This window comes from Acyrthosiphon pisum, chromosome X, assembly GCF_005508785.2.
Source record: "Acyrthosiphon pisum isolate AL4f chromosome X, pea_aphid_22Mar2018_4r6ur, whole genome shotgun sequence".
Lineage (NCBI taxonomy): Eukaryota > Metazoa > Arthropoda > Insecta > Hemiptera > Aphididae > Acyrthosiphon > Acyrthosiphon pisum.
In genome coordinates this window covers 77,813,375-77,825,585 of record NC_042493.1, presented here as the reverse complement: position 1 = coordinate 77,825,585, position 12,211 = coordinate 77,813,375, and the positions used below count along the sequence as shown (strand labels likewise).

The following is a 12,211-nucleotide window of genomic DNA, read 5'->3' as shown; positions in this document are numbered from 1 at the left end:
TAATATTTTATAGGCAACTAGGTTTTAAATATCAATATTATATTCCCACTATATCACTGATAGTTGTTAGAACATAATTAAATAACGATGACTATTATACAGTTCATTAGCCCTGGGTTGTGTGTAAGTGTTTTTCAAAATAAGTCGAAGCTTTTTCGCAAATTGCTGTCGCTTCTTTTACTTTCCATATTCTTTTTTTTTATTGAATAATTAATTGGTTTTCACTTTTTATTTAATTTGACACTAATTACTAAATATATAATTATACAATACACCTATTGCATGTATATTGTAGACCTATTGTCGCCATTTATATTTTGTCTCAATATTATTATAATAATATGGCTGTACTGATTTGTATGAGCTGAAATAAAAAAAAACTGTTAGTATTATAGATATGATATATTTATATATTATATTATAATAGACAATAGTTACAATATTTTCTCCTTTAACAGATTTTCATTTCAGAAAATTGTTCTATTTTTTTTAATATAAAAGTATTTATTTAAGGTTATTATCAGTATTTTAGTATTTGATGAATACACTTGGCATACAATATAATTAAACTTGGTAGAATATAATATTACTTAACGTAGTATTAAATACATAAATGTTAAAATAAATATTAATAATACCATTTCCTCAGGATTATAATATTGTATGGCATAATAATAATAAAATTAATAATATTTCATTTTAATGTATGTATTTAGTAGGCGAACTAATAATATGGTAGGTAATATGTGTATGATGATTAGGACATGGATGTTGATGACTATTGCATCTTTTTTTGGAACGTCATGTACAATGTTTTCTTAGCTTAAAATGTGTTTCGATAACATATTAGACATTTAGACATGAGTATAATAAATTACTAGATGCTTAACTAATTTAAATTTTTCACGTTTTTGCGGTTTTTTGTTTTAGTTTTTTTGTATTAAGAAATTTTTTACTTTTTTAATTGTGAATTTTGTGTGTTTTTTTTGTAAATGCATTATTTTAGGGTATTCATTTGGGTGTTTTAGAGATTCAATACCCAGGCCCTAATGATAATAATTATTACATGTAGTCAATTTTTGAAAAAATAAAAATTTAAAAATTTAAATATAACGTTATTACTTAGTTTATTAAAATACTCGTCAGTATTTGACAAAATACATGAAATGAGAATTTGCGAATATGATTTAAGACCGTGTTATAATTATTCTTGAATAGCCTTATGTAATATCTTCGTACTTATATAGATATAAATGTAAATTAATATAATTGATATTGTTTTTTTTATGTAATCGATTAAACCTACCAGCCGGTAGTCGTTGTAGCTTGCAGTTGTCTTAAAAACTGAGGAAGAAATATTGTAATTACTTTTTATTGAGTTTTATTATAATATTATTCTATAGATGAATTTTTATCATCACTAACCTCATATAGTCATATATGTATTTAATACATATTGTACTATATGATATTTCTATCGCGTGAGCGCGCACTATAAACGTCATAATAATGTAACGTCATCGACTAAGGATTATATAACTACATCACTACTTCGCTAAGCTCTGCCATTGATCAGCGAGTACTAACTATGGTTTATTTGGAGGGCTAGTAATGACCTAGATACTCCGTCGAGAGAATCGATGAGGAAAGCGAAATTCCGTTTGTACGGGGGGCGGGTTTTCGCCTGCAGTAGGATCGACGTTGGGTTCACGGTGAAAGCGGTTAAAGCGCCTGCGCTGCATGTTCACGGCTACGGTATTGGGCGGGCCGGGATGCTGTTCGTTGTTCGCGTTCTGCAAGGCGAACATGACGTGGCAAAAGATGTAGTCGTCAATAATTTCACTGGATTCGCTCTGGACGGGTTCTTGCGGCGATGTCACTCGCTCCGCGCGTATGAGTCTGTACATTGGAGTCGGCCGACGTCTATCGTACATAGCTTGAGCATAACCGAGACTAGGAAAGAAATATACCAACGGTGAGAGAATTGTGCGGTACACGCGCCGTGCGATGGACCGAAACAGGCCGACTCGTTCCAGCGGAAGATGGAGCTCGCCGGGACAGAAGTATCTGCGACAGACCGGGCACGTACCATGCTGCAACGAAAAATATTGTTTAAGTCAAAAGCAATAATATTTATGAAATTATTGATTGGGTTTAGGACACTTGGAGGTCTGAAGGCTAGGCAGTGCCCTGCTAACATTCATTCCCCCTCAATAATAATTGGCGCCACTATTAAACATACACATAATTAAAAATGTGCCGCCCTTTAAAATGTTATAACTTTTGCCACCCAAGAGCACTTGCCCCATAGGCGCAATTTCAACTTTTGACTTGGGGGGTGTAAATATATTAAAGGCAAGCAGACCATTGCAATATAGCATTTTAAAATTGTATTTGGGGGGGAGCTGCGGCTAAGTTTGGGAGGCTAAGACCCCCAAGCCCCCCAATTTGCGCATATGGCTCCATGTAGTTTATTGAACCTAAATATTTGTGTACTTTGTACTTACTTATAATCTATTAGTTATTTATAATTTAAATGATACTATGAAAGGTAAATTATGTTTACTTAACTCGAGAGAATAACTATTGTATTAATTTAATATCAACAAAATATTAAGTACTTACTATGTACTAATTAATGTACTATATTGCAAACAAAAACCGTTTTTTCCAATAATATATCAACTAATGGTTAAAAAAACAATTACCTACCATAATAATCCAATGAGTGATGCATTTCTCATGAAATATATGGCTACAAGTCAATTTTATCGCTTCCTCGCCAAGTTCATATTCATCCAAGCAAACTGTACATTGGAGTCGCTTATCTAAAAATAAAAATGTAGTCAATAACGTTTAAAAAATAATTTTTTTCCTAGTTTTAATTTCCTATAGGATGACGAACAATTTAAAATTCTATAAGTTCGGGTGAGCCTTGTTCTAAAATGGTTCTATGATTTTTTTTAAATAGCATTAGTTTGCTAATAATCTAAAATAATGACGTAACATAGTAGCGTATGCAGGATCTTAGTTCGGTTAGGGTTTTACCTAAGACTATCACAGTCTCGATTTCCATTAATTTGAAAAAAATAGAATTGAACTCATTAAGTCTACGTTTAGATATTTAACCTGGTTATCTATAAAGCAACTTAATAAACTTTGTAATAACCGATGTTACATGATGATTATATGATACGAAATTTACCACCTCTCCCCCCAGCGACCAAATTTTGTACACAATTCATGATGTAGGATTATAATGATATGAATGTATGTGTATACTGAATATGTCTATTAAAATCTTTGTATTCCCCCTTAGTTACCCTACTGTGCTATATACTTACGAGTTATGACTACATATGAGTAATGATTACGTATGTATTATGTATATTTCAGGCTTCAGCATACGTGTATAATTATAATAACATTGAAATATTTAAATATTATAATAATTGTTGAATATTTGTTAACATTTTTAAAAATTATACAATAATGTTGAGTACAATATTGTATACTCTATTCTCGATAACTCTAATTAAAGGTTTGATAGCTATTATTTGAACCAGATGATGTTATTCATTAAGCTATCGAACACACAATAATAAAATTGGCAAAATATTTGTAAACAATGATTAGGTACAATTTATTATATATTATACCTACAATAATTGTTATAGTATAAACATATTTTACCAATCTGTTTTTGAGTAATATGTATCGTAGTCAATAAATCCGTATCATCATTGGCTACTTTTGGACCATCAGTTGCATGTCGACTCATACCAGTATTAGCATCAGCATTATTCTCCGGTCCAATTTCAGGTCTACCCCAGATAAAGCTAATAATTCCGATAAAAAAAAAATCTATGAATTTAAACGTATTATTTATAATCATAGTTTGACATGACGTCATTGTAGTAACTTACGCCCGACTTCCATTTGACTGTAAATAATTGGTTACGTTTCTTACAGTATTTGTGATTTTTTTAACGACATTTGGACTGCTATAACAGTAGATAAGTACATACATTTATATTTATTAATTATTTTGTGTAAACAATACTAAACATAATATGTTTATATTGTTTATTGCATAAACATTTTGTTTTATTTTGTAACCCTTATTAGTTATTGTATATTAATGTAATAATAATGGTGCTTGTTAGTGTATCTATAAGATAAAAAAAAAAATATCAAGCTGAACATCTTAGGATTAGCATCTAAGACTCACTGGACCATTTTTGTAGGGACATTTAACTGTACCTATGATGGAATATGGTAATATGGTATAAGCGTATTTTTTTATTAGTGGTAACCTAGTCTTTTGAAGATCGTTTTTAGAAAGTAATGCCATACAACAACTCTAGATTAGGTTAGGGATTTTGATATTTTAACATTTATAACATGTAATATAAAAATGACATAAAAAAGGTGCACGAATAGCACATAATATTTAATCATGAAAAAGTTTATTTTTAATTAAAAAGCAGATTTTGTTTGAAAAGGAAGTAAAATATCGGAAGTGGTGATTGTTAGAGTTTTTTTATTATTTAAATATTACCTTCCAAGTTGATCAGCACTTTTATCATGGTCCGCTGGTTTTTGATCAGGTTCTTGATTAGGTTCATTCATTGTTTCAGGGTCCGATGGTTCTTGATTAGGTTCATTCATTTTCTCATGGTCCAATGGTTCTTGATTAGGTTCATTCATTTTCTCATGTTCCAATGGTTCTTGATTAGGTTCATTCATTTTCTCATGGTCCAATGGTTCTTGATTAGGTTCATTCATTTTTTCAGGGCCTAATGGTTTTTGATTAGGTGCATTAGTTTTCTCATGGTTTAATGGTTCTTGATTAAGTCCATTTATTTTTTCAGGGTCTAATGGTTCTTGATTAGGTTCATTCATTTTGTCAGGGTCCAATGGGTCTTGATTAAGTTCATTCATTTTCTCATGGTCCAATGATTCTTAACTAGGTTCATTCATTTTACCGCTGTCTTATTTAACTCCACCTACACATGCAATGTAAAATTTACAATTTTATCGTATAAGTGAACTATTGTTCAATAAAAAGCTTGCAAGTATAGGTAATACTCTGCTGCACAGTAGGTGTCAAGTGTACCTTTTTATTAAGTAGGTCAATGTATTGGATGTGTACAATTAAATGATAAATAATTACGACACACGATTTTGAGGGAAAACGGTAAGCCTACATTTTTAAATATATTTTATTATATACTTATATATACGCTTCTCAACAATTATGTAGATGCACCTCATCTTTTATCTCAAGTTTTATTTAAAGTTCCCTTTCACAATATTCATAATCATATTCCTTTTTATATACCCATACATTCCACTTACTTTAGCCCCACCACTCCATGCACGGAATGCTTAGGTCTGCCAATTCAGTTCTTCACCTTAATTGTTATTGCTTACCTCTTTATATGTTCTTTTATATTTATATTAATACTAGTTATACCATATATTATTGTTATCGTATTATATTTATCTTTTCGCTCTTTTGTAAAAACCGGTTAGCGTATAGCAATAAAATAAAATAATATAATATTTGTATTTATATTATATTGATTTATTTTAAGGGGTTGTCAGCGCACTATTTGTTTTTTCTCTCTGGCTCACACGCAACATAGACAAAATGCATTTACCCAAAATCATTTTTCCTATGTGTTTAAGTAATCTTAGAGTATAGTCACCCATGACAAAAAAGATAGAGAATAATACTTTTGAGGGAATGACGTATCGATTTGTCTAAATATTGTTTCAAAACAATTTAAACATCATTTAAATTTACATCATTTTTTTATTTATTTTGAAAGTCGAAGACGAAGTTTAATAATAATAATGTATGAAATCGATATGTCATTCCCTCAAAAATATTATTCTCTATCTTTTTTGTAATAGATGACTTTACTCTAAGATTATTTAAACGCATAGAAAAAATGATTTTGCGTAAATGCGTTTTGTCTATGTTGCGCGTGGGCCAGAGAGAGAAAACGAATAGTGCGCTGACATCCTCTTAACATTAGTCAACGTATTTTTATACAGTGTATAAAAAGGCAATATCATAAAATGAATTTAAATATTTTAAAAATATGATAACGTGATTAGGTATATAAATAAAATCGTTATTCTTTATCAAAATTTAAACTTTAAATGTCCATAAGAAATGATGCTTGTATATTATTATATTTTTGGGTATTAGTAATAACTACTTATGTGAAACATTGTATAAATTGACAACCAATAGCTATTTAAATTGAACATTTTATAAACTTTTTTAATTTTAACATATTTTTTGTCACGCTTGCACCGAAAGTTTGGTTTTCGATAGCGGTTGAAACGTTGGAAAGCGTCCTTTTTCCGTCCAACGGACGGTAAAGTGGAAATCCCAAAAAGTGCCGGGCGCACATATCACTCACATATAATCTACACAACCAGACTGAAATCTATACAAAAGATACACTTTTGGTTACATCTCATATTCTTCATATTATAACCTCTATGGCTCCATGTATGACGCTTAAAATAAATAAAACCAAATCGTTTCTTTCATGAAATCAGAATAGTTATAGTCTGGTTGTTGCATATAGATTCCTGCAATACCTTTGCCATGATGGATGAATACATAGGCGTGACAAAAATTAGTATGTGTGGCTCGTGCGGGAAGGCAATTTCAAATAGCTCTCTTCCCACCCTTGCCTCGCAATATACTATTGTGAGACTTTATATTGAATTTGTATTTAAATTGTATAAAATCCCAGGTATGAATATTCAAAATTGTATGAATTTTAAACTAAAAAATAATTTGAAAATGTTCGTTAATTCTTCAAAATTTTGTAAATATTCTAATTTTAAACGTTCATAAAAAATGTTTGTATTTTAAATTTGTTTTTTTTATTGTAGTATTAATAACTAATGAGGAACAAGGCATCACATTTTTAAGCTTTTTGTTTATATATAGAAAAAAAAAATCAAAAATGTTGAGTGTCTATAAACAGCACAGAAAGATTCCAAATATTTTAAAAATAATATCCCATTTATAAAATCCTAATATTATATAAATGAATATATTCATCATTCATGTACCTATCTAAAGTTCTTCGTTTTTGAATAACAGTGGTGGATCCAGAGGAGGCATTGGGGTGATCGCACATCCGGTCTCAAGAAAAATTATTGTATGCGTGCATACGCCTAAAGAAAATACTATAAACGATTATTCAGGTCACCTAACACTGTACTACAAGTGCCATACTTTTGGGTGACTAAGCCCCTTAACCCTCTTAAATGCGCCTATAGCCCTTCCCCCCTAATATCACAAACTGGATCTGCCCCTGTTGAATTAAAAAAAAAAAAAATAACTAATAGGTAAGTTACAAAATGTTTGTTAACAATTTGGCATATTTATTAGGTACATTAAGATAGGTACGTTATTTTAATTATAAAATACGTACTTTAGCATCATTATTATCTATACATTTATCTCTGATCTAATCTGTTATGATTAATATAAAGTTAATTTATTCTGACTACAATATGAAAGTCTGGGAAATTAACGATTTTTTTTTAACTTGTTAAGTTAAGTTATTTTAAAATAATAAAGTTAAGCTAAGTTCAAAGTTATTCATATTTTTTTCTTTAACTTGTTAAGTTAAAAGTTAACTTTGAAAAAAAGTAACTTAACTTAGGTTTAAGTTAAAATTTTTTAATTTGCAAAAATGAAAAACTCTAGAAACACAATATGGTTTATTAGCTAGTTAGTCTTTACGCTCAAGAAAATTGTAGGGGAAATTTAAAATGGTACATCGAAGGAAAATCCTCATTAAAAAATTTGTATTATTCTTCGGATGAAAATTTAGATAATTTTGAATACAATTAACTCGATGTTAATACGTTAATCTTAAAAATAAGGAACTTTAATAAGTTAAAAGTTAATTAGAAAAAAAAGGTAACAAGCTAATTAAATTATAACGTTCTAACTAATATCAACTTTTAACTCGTCAATGCCTAGCCCTGACGATATGAAATTAATTGTCATAATCGTACATTACCTACCTATTTCTATATAAACAGGTAATACGCATATTTATGAACTTTTGACTAATTTACTAATCGCCTTTATACATGAGTAAAATGCATTCAACAAAATAAACAAATCTATACCTACATATTTAAGACGGCATATAACTACGTACTACAATATTATCAATACAGTTATAAATTATAATGTTATAAGGGATCTAATGTATTATTAATAAATAATATTACATTTAAACAATTTAATATACACACCAAATTATTCTATAATCAAGTTTATATAAGTTTATGTTTATTGTTTTGTGTGTGTAAAATAAAATTAAAAATATATAATGTATGTTTACGTTTAAATAAGTAAGCATAGTATAGTTATAAAATTTTTTTTTTAATCATTTTTTTTTAGGTCTTGATTTCTTAAAAAGTAATTCATAGTTTCTATTGGAGATTGAACTTCTGATGAGTGTAGTGTAGTGATTATTTTTTGTGTGTTTAAGCCTCTACACGGGAGCCGCACGTTTATCACATCACTTGGCCCCCATCACATTACTTGACCCTGAAGTGTAGTGTAGTGCTATCTATTAACATTTTATAATTTGTAAACATTATTTAAGGCTAATAAGTACCAGAATACTAAATGAAATGTTGCATATATTTAAAATTTTCGTAAAATAATTATTATGAACTATTATATATCCATAAAGAAGTGTGTATCATTACAGTATACTTGGTAGGTATGCACACGGTATACAAAATCCAAGAAGCTACATATATTATTTGAAAATATTGTCATTAGATTAATTTCAAAATTCAATAAATGGCGGTGAACATGCATAATATGACATATTATGGTATATTAATTATTAAATAATATATCATACATAAGTATAATCATTTAAAAATATAAATTCACTCACTTTTCAATAAATAGTTATAAATAATAATATTAAAATGAAAAATGTTCTGATAAATTTATTAAACTGTGATACTCAAATACCATACCTACCTTCGTATATCGCAGGCACTTGAGTTGCTGATCGTTTATATTAGAGTTCCATGGACCTCAAATGGCACACGTCTAGGACTTGTAAAAACCTAAAAGGAAATTAAGTGAGCATAGAACAATAAAAAAAAAAATTATAAAAATTAAAAGCCTTACGTTATCAACACAGTATTTGACATTGTGACAATTTGGAATCGAGAGTGGCTTGATTCAATCCTTAAACACCAGAGGTACAACAGCGTCTCGACAGCGCAGGTTCACCACATCCCGTTTTTTTATTTGTTTAAAATACAGGGTCTGATACCCTGGCTAAAATATAGATGACACGGTATTGATTTTTCGTGTTTGGTGTGGAAATGGGGTGGTTCAGTGACGACGGCGCAAGACTTAGCGTCAAGGTAATTTCACGAGTCTCCATATTATTATATAATATATACCAATTGTATATTACTATTATTACTATTATTATACATTAATTATTTAATTATCCACACAATAAATTATTGCATAATTTGAAACTGTATACTTACGTAATTCGAAAAAACATTACAGGATGTTCAGTTTTCATTTGAATTTCATAGTACCTACCTGTGTATTATTCGAAATGCTCAAACTCATTGAGATCTTACTAAATATTTTTATTCAATACTTATTACTGATAAAATTCAAGGTTAATTGCATTTTAATATTCATTATATTATAAAAAGTATAACGTCACATTTATTATGTATCGGGGATAAGCTTCTTGGGTCGAGTCAGTACATCATAAATTTATTGGCATATTATATTATCAAGTCCTTTATGACTGAGACATATTATATTAATAACAGTAAATATATAATAAATATGCACGCAAGCGCTCATCAGTCTGCCTACCTTTCCCTACCATATATGAAAAATCAATGATGTATCTCATCAATCTATAATTTCATTAAAAATCATCTGTAAGTCGCAGACACATAAGTAATGTCACAAGCGCAAATCGGAGTGTGTATCATTATCTTAATGAGCACTTAAATTTTGACTTAAAATTGTTGAGTTTATTAGTGCAAAATATGTACCTACTGTTTTAGAGAAGTTCCCTAAAAAATATACATACTAAAAATCAATAGAGGACAATAAAACGGCTACTTGAAAAACTTTCATTGGGCTTCCCCGACGGTTGATTTAAATCAGTGACAAATCCTACAAGTTATAGTTATATATTGTATACCTACGACGCCGTTTAATTCGAGACGTACCAGGAGACTGCAATATATCTATACAATAATGTGCACCTGGCATTGCATATTATAATATATTCGGTGATATTCGGTTTCAATGAGTAGGTTGTGTGACAGGGGAATTGTGCATTGTCCACCCTATTGATATTGGCCCTGAACCAGTGAACCCTCCAACGAGTCTTCATAAATGTTTTATATTCCTATTTCTTATATATAATATAATATATATACCTACATACGTATTGTATATGCCTATTCATCATTATTATTCTTGCTTTTTTTTTTACATAACTTGAAGTCCTTGTTAACAACCTTTTTTTAAAAAAAAAATCGTATTTTTAACTGCGTTATTTTTCAAGTATTTTACCAGACAACATTTTTTGAAATACCAATACACTTTTTGAGGCATAAAAAACTATTTCCAAAGATATTATAATACTATTATAGAACACGCGTGAGTGCTTACCTTCAAAAGAATCATCTTGTACCTAAATAATTAGAGTGTAGTGCAGCATGTCTACCAACTCTACAACCACGATTTTTTATCAATTCAATTTTATTTGTCGGTATGACGGTATATTGCTTTATGTCTTGGGCAGGTTAGCTATAAAATATGTTTTAAAAATGTTTTTTACAAATAGTATTTGTCAGCGTTTAGTTTCAACTTGTAATATTATAAAACCATATTGCCCATTCTTAATAACCACGCAATAAGCACAAATACTTAAATATAGCTTGTTACATAATTACACAAAAATTATGCTCCAAGTACCTTTAATCATTATAATGTTCAAGAAAAAATAAAAATTGTCATGAATTCGATATAATGATATTTTTATCGAATATATAATTTAAATATAAAAAAGGGGGAAAGTAGGTAACGCTCTGCTGTACAACAGGTGTTAAGTGTACGGTGTACTTCGTTATTGAGCAATAAGTCACTATAATGTTTGTGTTATATTTGAATTCAATGAGAACCATTGCATACGAAAACGAAGAAATAATTTGGAGAAGAGACTATTTATTATTAGGTACATATGTATATTTATTATTTATAGTGTATTAGTAATTTATTTTACTATTAGTTATATGGTGTGTTGAATTACTTTTTTTCTGAAAACGTCGCATTTAAAAAATGTCATTAGGTATATGTATAAAAAATATGTAATAATATGCAAATAGTACAAAATAATATTTTTGAATGACAATAAAATAATTAAAGTTTATATAATTCGTTTAAATATCTAATTTGATCCAAGTTATAATTTTAAATGTCTATAAAAACTAGATATATGTTTTTTTAGTTTTTAGGTTAAATTATAAATTTCTTATGAGAAACTTTGTCTTAAACTTTCAAACTTTTAACCGAGCAAAATATATTTTATCGACATACCTATATAGAAAAAAACCTATAAATCGAAAATTACATTATAATAGTTTAAAAAGTGTCAAAATATTTTTAAAACTATAATTACAAAAAAAAAAAAAACAATGCAGATTTTACGTAAAAATCCCATTTTTCCTTATTTTTTTGAAAATTACTGAGTTTTTACCTCAACTAAAAGTACCAACTAGAATACTAGATCCAGTTTTCTATAAGAAACCACCTGTAACATTTAAAATTCAACCATTTTTTCTACTAATATTGTTACGTATTTTCATAAAAAAAAACACTCGGTGGCCCTACAATTTCGTATATTGTTTTCTCAAGTAAAAAACTAAAATTATCATTTATTTTTAGGAGTATGGTTTGGGATGGTTAACAAAAATCGAAAACTCACCTTCAACTTTGGGGGTTCAATTAATTTTTTTGACCTATTGTACTCCATCTGTTCCGTGAACGGGTATTTAATATGGGAGGAAGGGGGTTTATCATATTTAAATGAATACTTTATAATATTTTGGTAGTTTTAAATGTATGTAAGTATATTTA

General features: G+C 28.8%; 1 protein-coding gene across 3 annotated transcripts; it reads right to left on the bottom strand.

The window, feature by feature from the left end:
• Positions 1–643: 643 nt before the first annotated feature.
• LOC100572039 (E3 ubiquitin-protein ligase RNF126) lies at positions 644–9,481 on the bottom strand. Of its 3 annotated transcripts, none has more exons than XM_008184879.3 (7): positions 9,212–9,481; positions 9,059–9,147; positions 4,562–5,009; positions 3,927–4,001; positions 3,694–3,839; positions 2,713–2,828; positions 644–2,093 (listed from the first exon to the last, which is right to left on the bottom strand). In XM_008184879.3, the coding sequence occupies exons 3-7, from the start codon at positions 4,942–4,944 to the stop codon at positions 1,617–1,619; spliced, it is 1,197 nt and encodes a 398-aa protein (XP_008183101.1). In that variant the 5' UTR covers positions 4,945–5,009; positions 9,059–9,147; positions 9,212–9,481; the 3' UTR covers positions 644–1,616. The 3 variants fall into 3 exon arrangements, with proteins under 3 accessions (XP_008183101.1, XP_008183100.1, XP_003244537.1); XM_008184878.3 differs by having other exon boundaries at positions 3,927–4,004; positions 9,055–9,147; positions 9,212–9,478; XM_003244489.4 differs by having other exon boundaries at positions 3,927–4,004; positions 9,212–9,476.
• Positions 9,482–12,211: the final 2,730 nt, after the last annotated feature.

What these genes read in the sequence shown, in the direction of transcription:
- LOC100572039 (XM_008184878.3), bottom strand. Translation starts at nt 4,944, where the DNA reads ATGAATGAACTTAATCAAGACCCATTGGACCCTGACAAAATGAATGAA. An exon ending in AGTGCTGATCAACTTGGAAG is followed by an intron (nt 4,005 to 4,561) that starts GTAATATTTAAA and finishes CTACTGTTATAG; the next exon opens with CAGTCCAAATGTCGTTAAAA. An exon ending in TCACTCATTGGATTATTATG is followed by an intron (nt 2,094 to 2,712) that starts GTAGGTAATTGT and finishes TTTTCGTTGCAG; the next exon opens with CATGGTACGTGCCCGGTCTG.